Below are 24113 nucleotides of genomic sequence, written 5' to 3'. Positions count from 1 at the left end.
TGCTAACAGACGCCCAGAGTCAATGGAGATGAAGCCCACAGGCTCTCAGATACAAGCACCGAGCTCTGGCGGCCGGATGCCAAGCTGTTGAGAGAGGTTCCCGGGAAGGAGCGCACGGGGCACCTTCTGCTTCTCTGGGTGCCTGGGACAGCTCCCTGCACAACCAGCGCTTTCCACGCACTTGTTCTTCTCACCTTTCTTCATCAAGGTGAAAATCCTCTTCAGGGTTCTTTTGAAAGTGGGCAGTAATGCAGGTCTTCCATGAAAACAAGGTGATGTCACACTCAAGGGGGGGCACCAGTGCCTCCTCCAAAGGCGCATTCAGAGGCCTCCCGATTCCCAGCCTCCGGGGAGTTCCAGTCTAACAGGTAAAAAATAAAAACCATCCCCACACTGTTTGAACTTGCATGTCCTTTCTTTTCCTAGCAAGGCCGAACTTCTAGGCATGTGTGTAGTAGATAAGAAATGTGTGAGTGTGTTTTGTGCTGCTTCCAGGGGTAGGAGAGCGTCCCAAGAGCCATTTAGTTGAGACTGTGAGCCTTCTCCCTGCAGGGAGAGGGATCAGATGGAAAGGAGACCAGGTGTGATGTTTACTCTCCTCATTACCTGTTCTAGGTGGCCGAAGACACAGTGCCCTGGGCCCCAGGGCTCCAGGTCACCTGAGGCAGCCACAGGTTGTTGCCAACTGGCTTCCTGGGAAAGCTCACGCCGTGTGCCACCCAAAGTCCTGCGTCATCCCTGAACCCGCCTGCACCCGCTCGGTGTGCTGACGGAAGGAACTGCTTCTGAAGCAGCTGCTTCAGTTTCTAGGCAGTCTTTGCAGGCAGGTGGATGGCCTTGCTGGACCCACTAACCTGAGGGCTGTTGACGACACTCCAGCTCCCTGCTGGGCCCTGCTTCTCCTTTGCTACCAAGCATCCCCCTTCTTCTAGAATTGTGCCTTCTAGAGTGTAGCAGAACTGTCTGTATGTTTCCAAGGGTGGCAGCGGGAGAGGGTTACCTGCTGCGGAGAACGACTCGTCCCGTGCCGTGCAGAAGAGACTTGGGGCGTGCTCCCATCTCTGGGCTCTTGCACCTCATCACGCTGTCTTGGACCTGGTCCATGACCCTCCTGGGCTCCCTTGCCTGCCGTGGCCTAGAATGCAAGTCTGCGGCAGCGATTGGGGTAGGGGTTAGTCACTGGTGGAGGCTGTACACAGCCCAGAGCCCTCCCGGGAAGTGGCTCGGATGGAGGCCACGGATGGGAAGGAGCCAGGATTGCCACCAGTGGGACCAGATGCAGGTCTCATGATGAGACACTTCTGAGGCTGAGCCTTTACAGAGAGCTCAGAGTTCCCGCAATGGAGCCCCAGTAGGTGAGGGCAGAAGGTGTGCAGGCCAGCCAGGCTTGGCCAGGCCCTGCCCTCGCTGTCCCCCTCCACCCCTGCACCTCCCCTTTCCTCATGGCTCCCCCCGCCACATCCTCTGGAATGGCCCACAGTGAGCCTGGCCTCGCCCTGGTGCTGGGCGCCTAGATGCGGACCTTCCTCGTGGGGACTGTCGTGCTGAAGGCCGATGCTGTTTGTGTCTGCGATGTCTGAGTGTTCCACTGTGGGTGGGAGCTTCGGGCCACTGCTGGTTGTGCCACAAGGCAAGAGGGGAGAAGGGTTTCAAACTTATCGAACATGCCCTTTTGGTTTGAACCAGAAACCCCAGGAGCTAAAGGTGGAAATGGCCCCGTTTCTGAGGACCCCAGGGGTAATAACACTTCGGTTCCAAATGACGAGTAAAACCCACGGCTGAGCAGCACGTGTTCCCAGAGGCTGGCGGCCAGCCCCACATTGCGAGGAGATGCCCTGTTTCCATTCCTCTCAGGCACACCTTGTGTTCTGAGGGAGAGGATCACTTGGCCTGCCCTGTGCTCGCCCAGAAAGCGAGCAGGGTGCTGAGTGAGAAGCCCCCGGGGCATCTCGACTGAAGTCCCAGGCCATGCTCCCTGCACTGTGGCAGGTAGTGGGTTCTAGATGGTTCCGGTTCTAGCTGGCAGTGGACTCTCACCTTGCAGCTCCACACCTCTTGGCGGGCAGCTCTGTGAGCACCGACGACACCCGGCCTATATAGTGTAGAAGGGTGTGCGTGAAGCCTGTGTTTCGTCATTGGTGTAACCTTTTCCAAGTTATGCAGGAAAGTAGGTGGCAGGGGCAATTACGTGTCCATCGATCTGTCCTGTTTCATAATGGCAGATACCAGGCCCTGGAGATAGGCTGGCCTGCACCTTTGCTGTCCCCTTCCTTACACAAACATCTGTCTGTGAGGAAGGCCCGTGGGACTTGCTTAGGGAGAAGAACACGCCCTCACTGGCTTCGTGTGGACATGAGCGCGGGGGGTCCCAGCCCCGGGAACCAGCCGTCCATCTGTGAAGCCCAGTCAGCTCTTCCTTCCTCCTGGCCCCATTGTCCTGGGTTAGGTAAGGCATCTCCCCAGCCTGGGCCGCTGGTGAAGGAGGAAGAGAAACTGGAGTGGGAGGGTGGGATGCAGCCATCATCTGTGGTCAGGGGTGCGCTGAGCAGCGGGGAAGGAGCCCCAGGAGCAGGCGTGTGGCCAAGGCTGGCCAGTGGGTCCCTGCAGGCCCCAGGACACATCATTTCTATGGGCATAGCATCACAGTGGGGGTAGAAGTCCAGCACGAAGTTTGATGGACCCTAGGTGGTTAAAGTCCAGCTCAAGGAGGCTAGTTAACATCAGGGAGATGGGAAGATGGTCACAGTTGGTTGGCTGCTTGGTTGGTTTTTGTCAGCAACCAGAATTTAGTGTTATGACCTGGCTGACGGGATCCTTGGATGTCTGGTCTGTATCTTCTGGAAGGTCGGACTGGGGCTGTTTGCATATCGGCCACAGGAGTCTACATGTGCATTTAAAATCAGGAAGGTACCCTGGACTTTCAAAAGAAGCCCACTGCTCATTGTTGGGGCTCTGGGCCCCTGTAGAGGTTCCCGTGCATGTGGCCAGGTGACATCCTTAGGAACCTGAGCAGGCTATGGCCCTGGGGCCTGCCCCCCCAACCACCCCAGTGCACTCGTGGCCCCTGGGACCCTGAGAGGCTGAGACAGCATCTAACCCCAGCTGCTGCAGAGCATGTCTGTGATGCGGGGCACTTTAGGGCCCAAGGAACGTGGCCTCATAAAAGACCACAGTGTCAGCAGAAGCACTTTGCAGAACCGCAGGGCCCCAGGGCTTGGATTTGGAGCAGCGCTGTGAGCAGGGCCTGTGTCAGTGGACTGAGGTGGTGTTACCATGCTCTCCTGGAAACTGGCGCGCCACTGCACGAGACAGTCATCCATCCTCCCTGGTCGAGAGGAGAGCAGCCCACCGGGCTTGCCGGGCCCCGGAAGCATCCTGTCCTTGGGCCGGGGCGCCACGTGAAGACACATCCCCATGCTGTCCTTCAGTGGAGCGGGCTCTGTTTCAGTTCAGCTTTGAAAGTGAAGATCTGCTTGGGTTTCCACTTCCGTGTGGTCATTAAACTCCAAAGTCAGAGTCAAACTGTATTCTCGGGATCTAATTTTTCATCCTGAGCTCAGTGTTGACTTCAACAGAAATTCAGTATTAAACTCTGGTTAGAGTAATGGCATCTGTTCTTTCTGGGTTTTTTCCTCTGGAAACATTAGGTAGTGGACATCTTACTTCAGATTGCTCGTAATAATTTCAATCTGCAAAAAAATATCTTCTCATTGCTTCCCACTGCCTATAGGATACTCTGATCTCAACCTCTGTCAGTGAGGTCCCAGCTGTCAGGGACAGTGTGCATTGTGCCCAACATAAAAGTCGGCATCTCTGCGGGTCCTGTTTCTCACAGGCTGGAGGCTGCACTTGTGGGGCATGTTTGTTCCTTCCCCAGGGAAAGGGGGCACAGAGCGTGTGGGGTGAGTATAAGACAGTGAGCGGGAGTTCCTCACCTGGTACCTCTTCCTCATTTTCCAGAAGCTGGGAGCACGGAGGCTCTCTGTCTCGGTCCGGGAACGGGCCTGTGTGGTGACACCATGGGTGACAGGAGCCACAGTTTGACTCCTTCTCCGGGCCTTCGGGTAGGGGCAGCCTGTACACGTTCCTGTCCCGTCAGCTGATAAGGCAGAGCACCTCTCCAAGCGCAGCGGGATTGAGGCCTGCAGGGTAGCTGCGGGACATTTGGGGGGAATCAAGTTGTAACAGCTACTTTCCTGAAAACTCCACGACAGTATTGATTTCCTGGGAGTTAGGTTGTCCTGTGAAGTTTAATCACCAGTATCTGGCGGTGGTGGTTTCAGTGTTTCTGTAATGGTAATGGAAAGATCTTCCTTCCAGTTTCCGGCAGAAAAGTAAATATTTTGAGACTATATTCAGTGGATTTTTGCCTGTTCCTCATTTGTGCGTTAGATGAGTACCGAGCCGTTGGAAGGGAACCCAGGGCTGTGTGTGGGCAGCTCAGGGGTCTGGGTGATGCGGCAAGGGGACATTTGGTTGTAAGATCTGCTGTCTGAGACCCCATCGTGTGGGGCTTCTCAGCCGGAGCCACATGGGCCGCCCTCCAGCTTGTAGACACCGCGGAGCCCCCAGCTGCTGGCCATGGCCCACTGCCCCCGGGGCTCCTTCACCTGTGCACACAGATGTGGGGCCCTGGAGCGAGCTCCCTGCTCCCAAGCCCTTCAGATTCTGCCTAGCTCCACCCACAAGCCTTCTGGAAGCAGCAGCCAGGAACGTGCTGGCACACTTCTGATAGTCTCAAGGTCTCTGGCTCATGGAAGATGCCTGTTGGGAAGGGGATTTTTTTTCATAGGAAAGCTCTGAAAAGTGACTCTCGGTTTCCACACCGTGGACCCCATAGGTGGGCACTGAGCAGGACCTCACGGCCCTGCCCTCACACACGGCCTCCTTGATCCGCTGCCAGCCCTCGGCCCCCGCACCTGGGTCCCGCCTGCCTTCTGAGCAGCATCTCCCACGGGAAGGGCACACTGTTGCCTGGGGTCCGGACACCGCTCGCCTTCCTCCTCCTCCTCCTTCCTGCACTGGTTTTGGGCCTAGCTACGCCTGCCTCTCTGCTGTTCTGTCCCTGTGTTTCTGGCTGGAAAGGAGTTCCCTTCCCCTTTGTAGAAGGTGGGAGGTGGTCGAGTTTGTGCACAGTTTGAGGGTCCCCTGCAGTGAGAAATACCACACAGCTGCTGAGACTCTGCTGTGTGATGAGACAGACCTGGCTTGAGCTCCAGGCCCCGCTGATGCTTCCTGCCCTCGCTCTGAGCCCTGTGGGGCTTGGCCGTGGGGTGCTTCCCCAGCAGCAGGGCCCAGAGACCCAGAGGCCGGGTGGCTGGGAGACTGAGAGGCCAGGAGACTAGGAGACTGGGCCGCCCGGAGGCCGTGAGACTGGAGGTTGGGAGGCGGGAAGGCTGGCTGCCAGGGCTGTCGCCATAGGGTGTGTCTGCCGGAGCCCAAGCCCAGAGCCTCCTGCGGCACTGTCTGTGAGGGTGTGGCCAGCACCTTGCCCTTGGGACGCACTTCCTGCTTGCACCTTCCCCATCTATGAGCTGGTGGTTGCCTCCTTTTGCTCCTCAGCTATTACTGCCACAGCTACGTCTGAGGTTTTGGCGAATGTCCGTCTTCTTGGCTAGCACACGCGCTCCCACTGCAGGGTTGTGGGCTTTATCTGGAGAGTGAGAATTTTCATTTTATATATTTCTACAATGATGCTCTTTTTCTTTAACATTTTCTGTGTAATATGATGTGAACCTCCCAGAAGTCACAGACATGGTGGGTGACATATATTACGTCTTCACCGAAGAGAGCTCCGAGCCATCTGATACCCTGTTTTCTGAATTTATGAGCTGCTCTGGCTGGTAACAGAAGCTGGGTGATTTGTACATTCTGGCGATGGCATCGTGGGAAATGAGGCCCAGGAAGCCGCCGGGGCCCCTGATGGTGGCACCGCCCCCTCATTCCCTGTGGCCTCTGGTGGGAAAGAGTTCAGCCCCCTCCCCAGAGGCAGGGGGCCTCCCAGGGCCCACCCACTAGAGCTGGCAGAGTACGATGCCTTCCTCAAAGAAGAGCACTTCGTGCCCTGCACGGCTACCCCCTGGTCCTGCTCACTCCGTGTTCCCCTTGCTCTGCCTTGCCTTGTGCTCTGGTTCTGGCCCGCGGCCCTCCACGTACCTCGATGTCCCTGGCTGGTCCCTTGGGTGGCCACCATAGTTCCTGGGAACAGCCAGAGGGATGTGCCGGTCTATCCCTGTCTTAGGCACTTGATGGCTTGGATCTGGGAGAGTGTGCGTTAGATTTCCTTGCTAGAAAGTTCTGGGGCTGCTGGGACTGCCAGTATGGCCCCCATCCTGCACAGGGAGCAGGACGGCCACCCGCCCAGGAGGGGCCATGGAAACAGGATCCACAACAACAAGGAAAGGGATTGCGTGCCCGTATTGCTGCAGGCCAGGTGTGGATGCTGCCTGTGGCTTAGCAGCTGTGTCCCCAAGCGTCCCATCCTCCCCCCACCAGAACTTCACAGATGGGGAGTCTTTGAGGGCCGACTCTCCCCACGAGCCCGACAGTGCCACTGGCGTGTGCCTTTTGTTTACTGACAGCCCACCCGTGTTTTCTCTGGGTCTTTCCCATTGTTGGGTGGCTGGGCTGTTGCGAGCAAGCCGCCGTGCCCTTCTTATCCAGGCGGATGTGCAGACGTGTCCACACGGCCAGGGACGAGGTTGTTGGGTCCCGGGGCAGACATGCATCTAACTTGGTAAGGAGTTTTCCCGGTTTTCCAGGGCAGCCATACCCAGTCCCGCCCTGCTGTGTCACTCTCCAAGCACCATTCCCAACCTAGGCGATCACCCAGATCTTCATGTGTGTTTTCTCCAAGCAGCTCGATGGTTTTTATTTTAGTTTTTACTGCTGAGAAAGTCAGCAGCCAGGCTTTATGTGCGGACCGTGCAGAGCATAGCCCTTGCCGTAAGCGACACGGACGTGTGGACACCCGGCCCTTTGCTGCTGTTCATGTGTGTGTCTGTCTCGTGCTCCTCGGGAGCGAGACTCTGACCGTCTCTGTCCCCCTTCCCTCCCCACAGCAACAGCAGGAGCTGCTGGCTGTGAAGCATCAGCAAGAGCTGCTGGAGCATCAGCGGAAGCTGGAGCGGCACCGCCAGGAGCAGGAGCTGGAGAAACAGCACCGCGAGCAGAAGCTGCAGCAGCTCAAGAACAAGGAGAAAGGCAAAGAGAGTAAGTGTGCGGGCAAGAGCGCGAGGTGGGGGGCGCTGGGGTCTTGCCGGGGCGGCTTTTCCTGCAGCTCTCGGGCTCTGGGTCCCATAGGCAGCGGCCCATGGGGGACCCCCCGCAACCCACCGCAGGCGGAGCACGCTGTGTAGCCCTTGGCTTGGGCAAGTGTACCCAGATCCGTGCCTTCGGTTGGGGTGTGCAGCACGGCCTCTGGCTTGATTGGAGCGTTCCAAAGTGTTCTCAGCAGGTGCAAAGCGGGTTTCACCTGTAAGTTCATCCTGGAGGTTTCAAAGTTCTTTCCTCTTGTGAGCGCACTGTGAGCCCCGTAGAAGCAGGCCTCGCTTGTGGGGTGGCCCAGGGGCCGAGCGGGGATGTAGTGGCCAACTGCCTGCTTTCACATTGGCCCTCTTGATCCTAATGTTTGCTTTTCTAGTGGCCGTGTTTGTATGTCTGAAGACCAGTGGGGTCTGTCATTTTCTAGGAAAGGAGATGATTCTGTGTGTTGTTTGCCCTGTGGAAGTTGATGGGGTGCGGCTTCCCATGTCCCTGGGGAAGGAGCCACAGTCCCCGGCCACTTGGCGCCTCCAGTGGGCTCAGCAAGAACCAGTGTTTGTGAGGCCTGGTGTGTCCTGCACACAGGCCACGTCCACGCAGACCGAGGCTGAAGGCAGTTGTCTCCCACGCGCGTCTGTGCCTCTGTCTTCGGCAGCTTGTTTCCAGTGACACACCCAGGACCTAGACAGCAGTGAGAGTGGGTGTCACATTGCTGGGCTCGGCTCATTTCTGCCTGAGACTTGGGTGCTCGGCGGAACTCGTTTGATCCCTGGCAACACTGAACATGAGCTAAGACGTGCGCTTCTCTCCCGCGTCGGGTTCTGGTGTGGGGACGTTCGGGTGATGGACTTCCAGCACCTGTGAGCAAAAATAGTGGTATTTGCATATTTCAGTAACACACGAACCTCAGAACTCCGTTATCTTCAGCTACTTAAAACGGTTAGCCGTCTAGACAAACTGTCTTAACAGCGTGTTGTATAGATTTTAGACTTTAGATTTCTGTTTAGATTTTAATCCACATGCGCATGACAGCATGCGACATATTAAAGCGTTCTTGTCAAGTCTGTTCTTTGAAATTATTTAAGAATCTTTTGTACTGTGTACGATATACACGCAGAAAAGTGCACAGCCTCCAATACGTAGGGAACTGTTCACAAGCTCACCCCCAGTAGAGCCCCCGGACCAGGACAGGAGCAGTGTCTGGGCCCCTGGGCCCTCCAGACCCTGCTCCTCCGCTCCTTCCCAAAGGAACCCCTCCCTGGCAACCCACACCAAAGGCACTTTGGCCTGCTTCTGAGGTTTCTAGAAATGGACTCATTAACATTGTGGCTCTTTTGTTTGGCTTCTCTCACTCAGCACCCTCCTCGTGCAGTGTGTCCTTGTTGTCCTATGTAGCAAGAGCTCACTGCTGTGGGTAGCTGCCTGCTGCCCCACTCACGGGCACAGCACTGTGTTTGTCCGTCCTGTGGTCAGTAGGTATTTGGGCGTTTGCTAACCAGAGCTGTGATGGGTGATCCTGGGACACGTGTCCTTGGACATGTCCCCTGGTGTGGACGGGCAGGTGTGAAGTGGCTCAAACTTCACACTTTAGGGAATGTGTGTGCCTGCCTCTCATATGTGAGGCCCAGCCATTTCTGAAGCACCGTCCCAGCCATGTAGGGCAGCGCCCACAGCCTGTGTTCCTGCTAGTGCTTGCTGCTGGCAACCACTCTGAGTTTGGTCTGGTTACCAGCGAGGCTCAGCACATTTTCATGTCTCATGTTAAGTGCCTGCCTGTTCGAGTCTCTCTCTCATTTTAGTGGTGGGTTGTCACCCTTTTTCTTGACTTGGGTGGTTCTGTTCACGTCCTGGCCCCGAGCCCTCTGTCGGTGTTCTCTGTCACACATGCCTTCTGCCTCGCTGCTGCATTTCCTCTGCCTCATGGCCCCTGTGTAGCACGTGGGCTTCCACTCCCAGTGCGGCCTGCCCCCTCCATCTCGTCTAGACCAGAGTCAGGACCCTGCCGGTCTGTGCCGCCGTGCCTGCAGGCTTGTGTACATTTGCATACCTGTTCCCTTTCGGAAAGGCCGGTGTTCTTTCTTCACCTATGCAGCCAGTGTATTTTGTTCATGTTCAGTTTGTGCCTCTGAAATATTTGTATGTATTTAGTAGTTGGTTTTATACATAGAAGTCACCTTTCGTGATCATTAGTTACTACAGTGTATTTTACTCTTGAAATAATATACTTTAAAATGTATTTTCACTTTAATGGGCTGCTAGAGTTGTCAATGTAAGAAGCACATCAGGAGAGTTTTTATTCTGCATGAGATCTAATTTTTGTACCTATGTTTGAAAGTAATTACTAGATCTGAGTGGTGTGCCTCATTCTATCACACCAGTCCGGTGAGATGGTGACTTCCAGGCTGGGATGGCTCGTAGTCAAGATTCCAGGCACGAGGACGAAAGCTCATCAGGGGAAACTAAATTGCAGATTTGGGTTGGCAACAGACACACTTGGTCTTTGAGTGCAGACTTGTATCTGCCGTGGGCTGATGGGACAGGTGGGGCGGTCACGCCCGCCACCCTCACCAGTGAGCCCGCTGGTTCGATGACACTCTCCTCCATCCACAGCCCCGTGCTTGTCAACTGCTGCATGTATTTTGTGTGTAGACTCCTTTGTGTTATGAGACCTTCCTGGCCAAGGTGTTCCTGGGGCACTGACCACCTGTGAGGGGTGGCACATGGTGTCGGGAAATCCCCCAGAGGTCCTGAGGCCGCTGACCTGGAGTGGAGGGTGGGCTTCAACATCATTATTTCTAGAACTCCTTGGATCATTCTGGTATGCAGCCAGGACTGAGAACCGGGCATCCAGGTGAGTCCTATCAAGTGTTAGGAATCTGACTACCAGAAGGGCTCCGTGGCCTCTCACTGAGGACAGCCCTCTGTTCTGAGAGCCCACCCCTGAAGATGACAGCACCCAGCCCTTTTCTGAGCCCTGTGAGAGGGTCTTCCGCTCGGGGGACCAAAGCCACAGGAGTGTACAACGGGGCTGCATATACCCTGAAAGGGGGTCCTGCCCCCTTTCCATCCTCCTGTGCTTTGCCTGAGCCTTGTTCCTCTATCCTACTTAATGTGTTTTCCTTTGGAGGAGGGAAGTCATTGTCTATCAAAGGATGGGAGTTAAAACTGTAAGTATGAGCTAGTTGATGTGTGCCACAACTAACCTACAAATAACCAGGTTTCCAGATTGTTAAAAAGCAGCTCAGGCTAAATTAGTTCCTCGTAGTTTACCAGAATCTTCCAATAAAAATAACATCTTAAGCCTCACAAAATGTGAAAAGATTTGACTTCAGAAAACATTTTAGATCTGTTTACACATCAAAAACAATTTCTTCCCTACCTACTGAACGTCCTCCCCACCCCAGCCGAAGCATTGGAATGTTCTCTGCTTCCCTCCACGCTCGTCACTAGCAGCAACCCTGGTGGTTTTCAATTTGTGGATTTGGGTGGTCAGGTTTTATTATTAATAATAAACTGTGTACGGTTTGGGTATTTGGCAGGCTCATGTAGGCTTTGCAGCCCTGAGTGTGGTCTTGTGAGGAGACAGGCCTGGCAGGCCGCTGTGGTGGACGCCACTCGGGGGCTCTTATGTGAGTGGGGCCGCGGGCGGGCTCCGCAGCATGAAGGAGAGCCTTGTTCGCAGCAGCTAAAAGGGCGTTTGTGGGGGAATGCAAATGGCCTGGGGCGTCTCCCATTGGTAAGCATTTGAAAACGCAATGCAAGGCATCTGTGCAGTTTCTTGTTTTTTTTTTTATTTTTTTAAGTGAATCTCCTATTGAATATTTAATTACAGTTTTGTTGCATTTGTAAACATTTACAGTATTTTTAATTTTAAATAATTCTCCAACTCTCTTTTACTTATTGATACCAGTTGACGCTATGAGCTCTAAGGAACAGTGAATTCTTACGATTCGTGGCATTTCATCTCATTCAGCACGAACACATGATCTCTAGCCAGGTTTTACTTAGCTTAACTACGTTGAGGGATCTCAGATACACAGATTCCAAGGGACAATCCAACAGAATGCCAGGCTTTGTTCTCTGAGGAGCCTGAGCGAGCTCAGCGACCTTTCTGTTCATTGCTATTTACAAGCCCAGCCTGCTCGTTCACTTTGTTTAAAAAATAATTTTTTTAAAAAAAAGGCTCAAAGGACTTGAGTTGAAAGATCCAACACCTGATCCAGAAAGTAACTCTCTGTCCCATTTGTGAAGTTGGGCCTTCCTCAGAGGCCTGTGGGGCAGGAGAAACATGAGTCCATCATGACAAGCGGTGTCTAGAAGCACCTTCTCCTCCCCCCGGGCCCCCAGGTACTGGGCCGGTGCCCAATGCCATCTCCTCGGCCCCCCGTGCTTCCTGGTCTGTACTCACCGGCCTGTCCCTTACATCCTGCCCCATGTGCGGAGGAGGCTTTGTCTTTTCTGTTTCCATCTCTGTCCCCATCCACCAGATCAGAATCTGGCACATAAAGCCTGTCCAATGAATGAATGATAGTCAGCATGAATTCATTCTTGTTAAAAAGTGAAAATTAGAGCTGTTAGGTATTTGTGTACTGAATATGTTTTATCGGTTCTGTAACTCTGTGTTAAGTTGGAAGTATCTGGGTGAGCCCAGGGTTGATGCGTGGAAGTGTGGAGTTTCCGTGTTGTGCATCGGAAACTAATACAGTATGAAGTAAAGTAGCTGGGATTCAAATACAAACTTTATAAAAAAGGAGAGGAGAAAACGGTTGTTTTTTTTTACTCAGTATTTCCTAAGTGTCGGAAGAACTGCTCTGTGAGGCGCGTCGGGTTAGAATTGAGATCTCTCTCCAACCACTCTGGAAAACAGCATGGAGGTTCCTCAAAATGTTGAAAATAGAACTACCCTATGACCCAGCAATTGCACTACTGGGTATTTACCCTAAAGATACAAACATAGTGATCCGAAGGGGCACGTGTACCCGAATGTTTATAGCAGCAATGTCTACAATAGCCAGACTATGGAAAGAACCTAGATGTCCATCAACAGATGAATGGATCAAGAAGATGTGGTATATATACACAATGGAATACTATGCAGCCATCAAAAGAAATGAAATCTTGCCATTTGCGACGACGTGGATGGAACTAGAGCGTATCATGCTTAGTGAAATAAGTCAATCGGAGAAAGACAACTATCATATGATCTCCCTGATATGAGGACATGGAGAAGCAACATGGGGGGGTAGGGGGATAGGAGAAGAATAAATGAAACAAGATGGGATTGGGAGGGAGACAAACCATAAATGACTCTTAATCTCACAAAACAAACTGGGGGTTTCTGGGGGGAGGTGGGATTGGGAGAGGGGGAGCGGGCTATGGACATTGGGGAGGGGAGGCGAACCATAAGAGACTATGGACTCTGAAAAACAACCTGAGGGTTTTGAAGGGTCAGGGGTGAGAGGTTGGGGGAACAGGTGGTGGGTAATGGGGAGGGCACGTTTTGCATGGAGCACTGGGTGTTGTGCAAAAAGAATGAATACTGTTACGCTGAAAAAATAAATAAAATGGAAAAAAAAATCTAAAAAAAAAAAAAAAAAAAGAATTGAGATCTCTCTAATAAGAGCGCCAAGATTTCCATATCCACGAAGAGAATAGACGATGAGAAAGCAGAAAGCAGCAGAATCTGCTGAGAGATGAGTAAACAGCTAGAAGGATGCTGGCTATTCCTTGAATATTCTCTCCTGTGAAGCACGAAGGACAGACGGTCCTTCTGCGTTGCGCGGTGTTACTGGCGTTGGCCGCGGCCACAGCCGTGTGCAAGTGTGAGGACCTGTACCCTGGTGGTGCCCGCTGCCCCTGGGAGGAGGGTCCGGGGAGTGCCCCGGGGGTTGCCCTTGTGACCAGGTCACCATCTGCCCCCTCTTGTAATGTGGCCTTGGCCGGACATGTCAGGGAGGTACCGTGGAGTTCCTGTTGTCTGTTTATGCTGTAAGGAACCTTCCTGCATTCAGGCTTGGCTTGATGGGATCCAAGAGAGTCCGTAAGGTGCTACCCATGCTCTGCAGGTGGAGGGACCACAGGTCAGTCGTGTGACATATGTCCTCCTGTGAGGACACAGGTGACAGCTCAGGGGACAAGGGCTGATGGGGGCCAGTGTCCCCTCCAGGGGAGGCAGCTGCCCCTTGCCACGTTGTGCTGTGCTTGCCTATCCCTGGGATTTAGCTGGGATGGAGGGTTTGTTCTTTGTGCTTCCTTGAGTTCTGGAACCTATGATGCCAGCCAGGGATACAGCTGAAGCAGGGAGGGTCAGAGGCTCCTGAAACATGGTCTTTGGGATCACCTGTCCCTAGAGTGCTCGCGGGGTCCTCACAAGCATTACTCCCATGGAGGGAAAGTGGATCCACATTGACAGGTGTTTTCCCAGGTTTGGTTTGCTGGGAAACTCTCAGGAACGACCTTCCTCCGCCTACCGAGATGCTCTGCTGCTTGCCCGGCTTCACCTTGTCCAGTCTTCTGCACCCACAGTTGTGAAGGACCAGAGGCCATCTTCTCTTCCTTCATCTGGGTCTTCCCCCTCGTGCACCCCCTCCTCACCATCCGGCAGGCTGATCACTTCGCTGTGAGGCCAGCAACACCCGAAGGTGGAAAGAAACCTGGGGCTCCTCATTCCACTGTGGTTTCTTTTGTCAGCTGGGTCCACTTGTGAACTCCCAGCGGATTTGCATTTCCCCTGCATAGATGGCCCTCTGTGCCTTCTGCCCTTCCGCGCCTCCCACCCTGCCCTGCATCACCTCTTGCTCCTGGTTGCAAGGCACACTGTGTCCTGACATGGGTAACCCTTGGCGTATGTCCTCAGCTGTCCTTGGTAATGGTGCTTGGTTAGGGGTACCTAACCTGGCTGCCTTTGGAGGGCACTGAGCCGCGATGCTCAGAATCAGAGGTGACTTTGTGCCTTTGGTCACCCATAGCCTGGCCTGGCCGTGTCCGTCCTCCCACGTGCCCTCTGCCCAGTGGCCGGCACATGGCATGCACAGAGCTCTGGTGAGCTTCTCTTCTTGGGCGCCGATGGGGTCATTTCCTCGGACCCCAGGAAGGCCCGGGACAAAAGCCGGTATGTCATGCTGGGAGCTTCTGAAGGTGCTTTGGAATCAGTGTACTGAACTTTGTGTTCCCCTTGGATGAGCTAAAATCAGGCCCTATCGCAGCTATGGAGGACCTGGTCCCCAGGGATCCATACTTTCTGACCACCACCCACCACCCACAGAAGGCTTTCTGTGACGGAACTATAGGGGCACACTGCCTCCGAGAACGCAGACACACCTACAGCTAGACAAAAAGTCTGTGAATGAGAGCGTGTACTGGGGGTGTGATAACAGTGGCAGCAAAGACAGTTTCTTTAATGATATTAACAATTTATGAGCAGTTTGTCAAAATACCGGTAGAGTCTCACACCAAAACATTTCATGTGTATCAGAAAGAAACGTGAAAATCTAGCAACAGCAAGCAGCTCAGTGAGTGAAAACCCAGCACTGGAAAACCAAGCATAAAATAAAACTGATTATTTACCAAACCAGCGAATGGAAGATCACTTTGAGCACTTCCAGAAAATGGAAAAAATTGCAATGAGAAAACCTGAGCAGACTACATACAAACCAGCATTTGAATATTAAAATGAGGACAAATCCCAGTATTTCCTTCCTTTCTTGAGAGAAACCTGTCCTTACCTCCTGTGTTTGTCCTTTACTTTTACACCTGGAAAGCCTCCCTTCTGACAGTGCTGGTGGCCACCCACGTGGGGTCTCCCGCTGAGCTTGACCACCACCGGCTGTCCTGCTGTGTAGCCGGTTCTGACACTGTCTACCTGGAGGATCAGGCCTACGAGTCTGGAAGTCCAGGCTGCAGGTCAGATGTGTCCGTGGCCCCCTCCTCGGGCTCGTTGAATTTGTCAGAACAGCTCACAGAACTCAGGGGAGTTCTGACGTAGGTTTACTGGTTCATTGGAGGGTGTGCCCAAGGACACAGGTGGGCAGCCAAATGGTGTGGTACGTGCGGGTGAGGTCTGGGCAGGTCCCGAGTGCTGGAGCGTCTGTCCCCATGCTGTTGGTATGTGTCGCATTCTTGGCACACGGAAAGCTCTCTGAACCCCATCCTATGGGACTTCATAGAGGCTTCCTCATGACCAACCGTTAAGTCCATTGCCAGCCCCTCTCGCCTCTCCGATGGCGCTGAAAAGTCTAAGCTTCTAATGATGGCTCGCTCGTCCGGTGACCAGCCCCTTCCAGAAGCCTCCCAAGAGTCCAGCCACCACATTAGATCAGGAGTTTGCAAGGGTTTTAGGGGCCTGGTGCCAGGAACCGGGGCAGGGTGTGTGTGTGTGTGTGTGTGTGTGTGTGTGTGTGTGTGTGTGTGTGTGTACACATATGTATATATATACACAGACAAGCACATGTACGTATGTATGTATTTGTACATATACACATATGTGTACACACACACACACGCTATCTCAGAAAATTAGAAAATCATCCAAGTTTTGAAAGGAAACAAGAGACCAGGGCAGAGGCTTGCACACAAACATGGAGGAGAAGTGAGAGCCGGGGCCAGGGAGCCAGCTGCTTTGGTTAGACCCTGCCGTTGGTTGCCGCCTGGGAGGCTCCCCGGACCACATGGGGCTGATGATACCTGCTCACAGTGCTCATGGGAGCTTTAAATGTGCGAGGCCTAGTGTAGGAGGCTCACAACAGATTTATTGCTATAAAACCTACAGCTCAAATGGGTGAACATTTAAAAGGTAAACACACAGACCCACTGTGCCACCCCCAAACGTACCACGAGAATACTCTGCAAGAAAAAATACTCCAAGGACATAAAGATACATCACAAGAGCGAAAGATAACTACTTGCCTGGGGAGTTATCAGGGACCACACTGAAATACCAGCTGCCCTTCCCATTTGCAGCAAGTGACAGTCGCTAGTACTAATGAAGACAAAGTCATGTGGTGATCCTGAGGACTGACGATGGAGGTGGGGGGTCAGGTGGTGATCCCGAATACTGATGGGGACATGCAGTCACATGGTGATCCCGAGTACTGGTGGACAGAAACACGTGGTGATCCTGAGTATTGATAGAGATGTGGGGTCACGTGGTGATCCCAAGTACTGATGGACAGAGACATAGGGTGAATCTGAGTACTCATGAAGATGCTGGGAGCCTGCCCACTCGTGGCACGTGATTGTCTGTGTATGAAGGCATTTGGGAAAGCAATTAGAAGATGCTTCGAGGGGAGCTTGGGTGGCTCAGTGGGTTGAGCCTCTGCCTTCAGCTCAGGTCATAATCTCAAGATCCTGGGATCGAGCCATGCATCGGGCTCTCTGCTTAGCGGGGAGCCTGCGTCCCTTCCTCTCTCTTCCGACTTCTCTGCCTACTTGTGATCTCTCTCCCTCTGTCAAATAAATAAATAAAATCTTAAAAAAAAAAAAAGAAGAAGATGCCTCAAGGGCTATAAGTTTCCTTTTGTTAAATATATTGATTTTGTTGATCTTTCCTAAGCAAATCCTCAATACGACGACGTCTGCTCATGTTCACGGCAGTACGGTTTCAAACAACGACAATAACAAGTACGATCTAAAAATGCCTTCCAGCCAGAAATGGGTTTGTAAAATGTAAACTGTGTTTTGCTCACCTTCTTTTTTTTAAAGATTTTATTTATTCATTTGACAGACAGAGAGCACAAGTAGGCAGAGAGGCAGGCAGAGAGAGGGGGGGAAGCAGGCTCCCTGCTGAGCAGAGAGCCCGATGTGGGGCTCCATCCCAGCACCCTGGGAACATGACCTGAGCTGAAGGCAGAGGCTTTAACCCACTGAGCCACCCAGGCGCCCCCTTTGCTCACCTTCTGAAGTGTCTTTCCACCATGAAGAATCCTGGTTGGTTCTGCACAACAGGAACTATGCTGCTCACAGGTGGAGGGGTGGGTGCAGGCATGCCGTGGAGTCCGAGCCCGACCCCGAGGAGCATGGATCAGCCGCGCATGGGTCTTAGGATAGAGCGGTGGGTCTGGACTTGGCTTTGTGGGTCTGTTTCTCAAAGTTGCCTGTTTTCTCTTCGGGGCTGTGAGTAACCACCACGCCAGAAAACCACAGAGCTCATGATTCTGACTTTAGTAAAGCCTGGTGAACATGCTCAAAGTAAGTAGTCGATGAGCTGGAAGGAACAGAAACTTCCCTCTGACACGAGTGGAAACAAAGCCAGCTCAGTTTCCTTGTACACAAGCATCGCAGTGTGCCCGCCCAGGGTGCACACTCCGTCCCTCTCACTGGCTCTGGGGGGTGTGCACAGAAGTGCTCTCGGCGTCTGCCGTTTTTGCTCCAGTGAGAAGGAAGTCACCACGCTGCCAGCACCAAATTCAGAATGGTCTTTTATGTAACAGTATCAAACTTCCCTTGGTGGTTTTGTGTTAGGTAATAGTAAGTCTTCATGCTGACGACTTCTGCATTTTAGATGGGATGCAATTATGTAAAATCTTCATGGGAAGAAGACCTCTTATTAAAACTTCTCCCATCCTTTTCCTTCCTTTGAGAAGCCGTCACGGCATCAGCAGCATCCTGAATTAGAACCCCGGGCCCGTCTGCACACCTTCGCTCCCTGTCAGGCAAGGAGCCCCGCGGCCGCGCTCCACTCGCCGGGCCACGGCTCCAGTGGGTCACCTGTCTGTGCTTCCTTCTGCACCAGGTGCGGTGGCCAGCACAGAGGTGAAGATGAAGCTGCAGGAGTTTGTCCTCAATAAGAAGAAGGCTCTGGCCCACCGGAACCTCAACCACTGCATCTCCAGCGACCCCCGCTACTGGTACGGGTAAGTGGGGGCGTGCGCAGGCTCCGAGTCTCCTCTCAGCGGCCCGAGCGACACCCGGTTCTTCACCCGGTGAGGCAGGGGGACAGGTGTGGACAGGAAGGCTCTGTGCCCAGCCGTGAGCACGGGGTAACGAACAGTCTGGCGGGTCTTGCACAGGGGTGGTCTTCCAGACAGAGAGGGGCCATCTGTCAGTGAACGGACTGACGCGTGCAGGGCCAGTGCCTGGTCGTGACTCTCCTCATCATATATTTTGGCTGCAAAAGGAGCCACTTAAACTGGAACTCTGGTTCTAAATTGTCCGAATGCACCTACTGAATTTCGACCCGGTGTTTTATTCACTGCTGGGTAAGCCCACGGCAGCTGTGGCGTATTTTATTTCTGCGCTAGGAACCCTCTCCCAGAGCAGGCATAATGGACAGAGGCCACCAGGGAGCCTCCTGCTGACAGTTGAAGAAAGCTGGTGTGGCGTTGCAGAAAGGTCGGAAGTGATGCCCACGTGCATAGGGATGTCGTCTGAGCATAAGCTCGCTGCAAGGGGCTGGCCATCCCCCAGGCCATGTGGGTCATGGAGGGGCAGGTGTACATGGCTTTAAACCGTGTTCAAGGGTGCTTTGCAGGCTTTGCTTTGAAATACAGTTTTCCACTATTTTCATGGGTAATTTCATTTCTTACAGAAAACCCATAGGGTAGTTTTCATAAGTCAAAATATGGTTATCATTCATTGTATTGGGGAAAAACATGTTTATCCTCAAGCTCTTAAAGGGGCAACTATTTGACTAAATCAAACACCACCATGTCCCCCTGGAATGGTCCCACATATCCTGGCAGACGACACCGTCATCAGTACAACCAAGGAATATTATTCCAAGGCAGAGAAAGCGGCCCTCATGCCATGTGCCGCCACAACATGCCGCCAGGTCCGGAAGGCTGTGCTCACGTCTGTCTGCACATGCGTGGGCGTGCACACAGGTCAGCCGTGACACGACTCCCACCGCAGAGTAGAGGCAGCGGCAGCCGTGGAAAGCCACCAGCAAGGCCGCGCACCCACATCCACCACATGCAGGATTCTTTGGAAATGCCGATAGCAGCACCTGGTGGCCCCACGTCTGGGCCCCCAAACAACCGGGGCTGCTGTGGGAAAGCTGCACAGTCCCCTGGGAGTGGGGCCACTGGGCAACAGCCCAGGAAAGCAGTTTGGGTAGCATGTGAGATGGTATCCATGGGGTTCGCACTGAAGACAGCAGGAAGAGGAGCAGGCTCCAGGGGCTCAGACTGGGAGGCACTGGGGGGATCTGAGAGGATAGACCAGTGAAGGCACCAAGAGGGCAGAGGTGCCCTAGGACCTGCTGGGATGGAGCATTTAGCAGCAGTGGCTGGCGGACTGGCCCCTGCCCCAGGGATACTGCTCTGGAGGTAAGGCTGGCAAGGGGCCAGGGGACAGGAAGCCTACAGAAGCTGTGGGCTGACCATGTCGGAGTTCGCGGATGGTAGAAGGTCGGTGCCAGGCTCCCTGTGAGCGGGCAGGAGGCTGGGACGGGAGACCACTGGCCAGATCAGAGGCTGTGGTGATGGGTCACATGTGACAGGAGAGTGTGTCACCTCCAGTCCCAGAGGCTGTGGGGGAGAGTGGGTCCCAGCAGAAAGGGAGCACTGCGGAGAGAGTCTGGAAAGGAGGGGCTTCTGGGGAGGAGCTCCCGAGCAGGGAAGGGGGAGAGAGGGAGGGCAGGTGGCTTTCCATCCTGGGTTGTGGGGGTCCCAGGAGGGACTGAGGCAGCTGCTGCCTGGGGAGCAGGGCTCCTCAGGCCTGACCCAGACGCGGCCTGCCTGCCCTGGGTTCAGCTCCCTTAGAGGGATTTGGGGCACATGGGCTGGAGTGGGGAAGTCAGCCAGGGGACAGGTTGGTTTGCACTGAATTTGGCAGCGGTCTTGTGCTGTCACTCTAAACCCAACATCACGGAGTGACTGTCCGGTTCACTTGCTGTGTGAAGGCAGAAACACTGTCAGAAAACTGGGTCTTTGTGGAGGAAAAACTGAACTTTGACCTTGGTTTCACTTCACCGGCAATGATTATTAGCCCAAATGTAAACCCAAACACAAAAGCTGAAACTCCTAATAGAAAAGATAGGAGAAGTTTTCACAGCCTGGGGCAGAGGTGGACAGAGTTCTTAGGACACTGCTGTCATTGAGTATAAACCAAAAACTCCAGCAATGGACTTTGTGACAATTAAAAACTGCTCTTTCAAAGGCACCATGAAGAAAATAAGAAGGCAAACCATGGACTGGAAAAACATTCACAATGCCTATAACTTCTCACAGGGTTTATATCCAAAATATATAAAGAGTTCCTGCCACTCAATAATAAAAAGATAAGTGATCTATTGAAAAAAATACAAGCAAAAGATTTGAATTACTACCTCAGAAAATAAGACCTACAGATAGTCAGCCAGTCCATGAAAAGATGGTTAGCTGTCAGGGAAATGCAAATCTCAGCTTGGGTGTCACCACCTCGCACCCAGTGGGGTGCCTGGAGTTCGGCTGGCCACACGTTGGTGAAGATGTGGGGCCTGTGGACTGTGGTGTGTAGCCGGGGGGAGTGGAGTGGTGCAGCTGGTGACAAATGGTCCAGCAGTTTCTCATAAAGGTGAACGTGCCCCCCTCCCCTCAAGACACTGTCCTGCCAGGGTCTGCCCCAGAGGTAAAACTTCTGTCCGCACACGCGCGTGTTCTTGGGAGTCCCAGCTGCATTGTTTGTTGCTGACAAAGAACAGAAGCAGCCCAAACACCCACCAGAGGGAGAGCACAGGAGGCGGCGGGCCTCAGAGACAGGACGCTCGGGCGGAGAAGCCACATGGACCCCTTTTTGGGGACGCAGGTAAATGATAGTCTGGAGTCAGCACGAAGAATCTAGCAACAAAGCCAGCTTGCGACTCGGCTAGGGGCCCCACGCTCGGCTGCGGATGGCATGGGGTCCTTTCGGTGGAGACAACTCTGCTCTGTGTCCACGGTGGTGGTGGCCCCCCACGTGTCCCTGGGCCCAGAGATAAGGCTGTTCTAAAGATTTGTTGCAGGTGCCAGACATGGCGGACTGCAGCGCCTCAGCACGATGGAGACAATGTGAACTCTTCACCGACCATTTTAGCCTGATAGCACATTGAAATGATTGTAACTGGGATGTATTGGGTTAAAGAGTGTCATAAAGTCAATTCAGTCATTTTTACTCGTTACAGCAGGGCTGCTGTGCCATTTGAATTGCATGGGTAACTCACGTCGTCCTTGCGCTGGGCAGTGCTGGTTAGGCGAGGGCAGGTTGTGTTGAGGTCACTTGTGTAAGTCTGACTTGGCGCGAAAGGCCGGCTGTGGTGGGCTGAGGCGGCTGGATGCCTGCATAGACTTATTCCATGTTGCAGCCTGAGGAGGGCCCAGAGAGCCGAGAAAAGGGCGCTCCTCTCTGCTTCCGTCTGCACCTCCTTGAAGACCTCATGTCATCCACCAGTGGCCCGGACGCTGGCACAGGTGCCACCAAGCACCTCCAAGCCAGGCTGTGACCAAGGGCTGGGACCGGGGCCATGACTTGGGGCCAGGAGCTGGGGCTGGGCCTATGGGCAGGCTGAGGCTCATGGAAAGGGCCACCCTCAGGTTCTGCTTCTCTGTGTGAGGGGGTGGGGGTGGCAGGTGTGCACATGGGAGTGTGTGAGGGTCTGTGCATGGGGTGGAGTGCACTGAGTGTGTGAGAGCGTGTCAGTGTACAGGTAGGGGGTGTGTGAGCGTGTAGGTGTGTGGGGTGGGGTACAGGGTACATGTGACCGTGTGAGCATGTCAGTGTGTGGGGAAGGGTGTCTGTGAGAGCATGTCAGTGTGCGTGTGAGTGTGTGAGCATGTCAGTGTGCGGGGTGGGGTACGTGTGACTATTGAGCGTGTGTCAGTGGTGGGGGAGGATGTGTGTGAGAGCGTGTCAGTGTGCAGGGTGGGGTATATGTGAGATATGAGGGTGGGGTGCGATACTGCAGGTGTGTGCAAGATGGAGAGCGTTGTCAGTGGAGGGTACGCATGCAGTCCAGGGTCAGGACTTCACTTTTGCTCACCCTCCAGGTCCTCGTTCCCTGGGGCACACATGCACGGTCCCTGGGGAGGGGGGGTGACAGCGGGTTTTCCCTGGAGCAGCCCACTCAGCTCTGTGGTGGGCACCTGGGGACGAGCTCTCGTCCAGGGGTCAGAAGGGTTCCAGGCAGTTACATGGTGGGGATGTGAGTCACTCCCTCGAAGGCTGGGGGCTCTGCGGTGACAGCCCTGGCCTCCTGTGAGCAGGCCCAGCCCCATGTCCTGGGGTGATGCGGGACTGTTGTGTGCTGAGCCCAGGTCATGGCCTTGCACTGTGGCTCTGAGAGCCCTACGAGAGAGGGAGGGTTTCACCCTGTCAGCATCTCCAGAGAGCAAACCGGAAGAGAAGATCTATTAGATCTTGAACAAATACAGCTTTTCCAACTGTGGCTTCTTTACAAACAGTGTATAATTGAAGTCTAACAACAGTAGTTATTATTTATAATACTATTCTACCAATAATTATTATTCACTTTCAGGTCACAAAATGCACACACAGGTCTTTCCATGTGTCTCATGAAAGAGAAAGCAAATTCCTTCCCACATTGTGACTTAGCACTAAGAAGTTTGAAACCGGCTAAGGCCATATTCCCCGAAGGACACCTCAGAAGACGCGATTTGGTAGAGATAGTGTTGCCCTCAGACCTTTTTTTTTCTTTTTTAAGATTGATTTTATTTATTTATTTGACACAGAAAGAGAGAGAGTGAGAGAGAGCACAAATAGAGCAGCAGCGAGAGGGAGAAGCAGACTCCTCGCTGATCAGGGAGCCCGATGCAGAACTCGATCCTAGAACCCTGGGATCATGACCAGAGCCGAAGGCAAATACGTAACAACTGAGCCACCCCGGGGCAACCACCCTCAGACCTTTAATATGATTGTCAGACAATGTCCCCCTGACGTGAGACCAGGGTTGTCTCAGCGGAAGCACAAGTAAAAAGGAGGGCTTCCTGCCTAAGGAGGTGACCCCGTGTTGCAGGTACAGTCATGTGCTGCACCTGTCCCCGGGAGCATGAGTTCTTGCCCGCTACACAGCCTGGCTGGGCCCCACAGCCCAGATGTCCAGGCTGTGCTCAATGGACGGGTCTCTGTGATCAGCTCACAGTCTGTACAAGTTTGCTCTCCCATATTTAAATGATCCACCTGTAAGCATTTAAGAGCTCCTATTCTTAATTCAAATAACACAGGTGCGTGGATGTGGAGTACTGTGTATTCAAATAAACAGTCGAACAAATTCCAAATAAGTAAGTTGGCAAATTTGCTTCACGCCATTAAGCAGATTACACAGTTTAAAGACTCGATAGAATTCATTACACTTAGGGTGGGAGCTTCCAGGGCATGCCGATGGTCTTCCCGAGGGCTGGCGGCACCCCGTTCCCAAGCCCCGCTCCCCTCCCGCCCATTTGAGCCTCCTGCTGGAGCCAGAGCCTGCCTCACCATTTTCAGGATGCTGAGTGTGCCTGGCTGGTCACTGGAGGCAGCAAACATCACAGGCCCAGGGTGTTGGCTCCTGATACCCGCCATCCCCCAGAAAGTGGGGTGATGGGTGGATTTTGTTCCTCTGAAGGTGCAGATGAACACTGGGTATTTGCTGCTGAAGGAAGGGCCCCTTGGGGACCCTAGACTTGACCATTGCTTGATCCAAATGCACCCTACCAGATCTCAGCTGCCTGCAACCATGCAGGTCCTGTCCACATTTGGCTACCATGGGCCCCCAAGGACAGGCCCTTCCATGGCTGGCTGTGGCCTGGTGGCCTGGGAGCAGCCCTGCAAGGAGCCGCCCAAGAGGAACAGGATGCTGGCAGGCTTCGCACCAGGCCCTGTTCCTCTGGGCACAGGGTTCGGCTATGGAGGTGCTGCTCAGCCTTGGGTCGCGTGTTCATTACTGGTTTCTGTCTCATTTC

General features: G+C 53.6%; 1 protein-coding gene across 5 annotated transcripts in view; it reads left to right on the top strand.

Annotated features, from left to right (window-relative positions):
• Positions 1-24113, top strand: part of HDAC4 (histone deacetylase 4) — a 290774-nt gene that overhangs the window by 184072 nt on the left and 82589 nt on the right. For all 5 annotated transcript variants that reach the window (XM_046018154.1, XM_046018153.1, XM_046018155.1 and 2 more), the window contains 2 exons: positions 7062-7212; positions 17993-18113. In XM_046018154.1, coding sequence (XP_045874110.1) covers positions 7062-7212; positions 17993-18113 — 272 coding nt within the window. The remainder of the gene's footprint in view (positions 1-7061; positions 7213-17992; positions 18114-24113) is intronic.

This window comes from Meles meles, chromosome 9 (assembly GCF_922984935.1).
Source record: "Meles meles chromosome 9, mMelMel3.1 paternal haplotype, whole genome shotgun sequence".
NCBI lineage: Eukaryota > Metazoa > Chordata > Mammalia > Carnivora > Mustelidae > Meles > Meles meles.
This window is presented reverse-complemented; position numbering and strand designations above follow the sequence as displayed.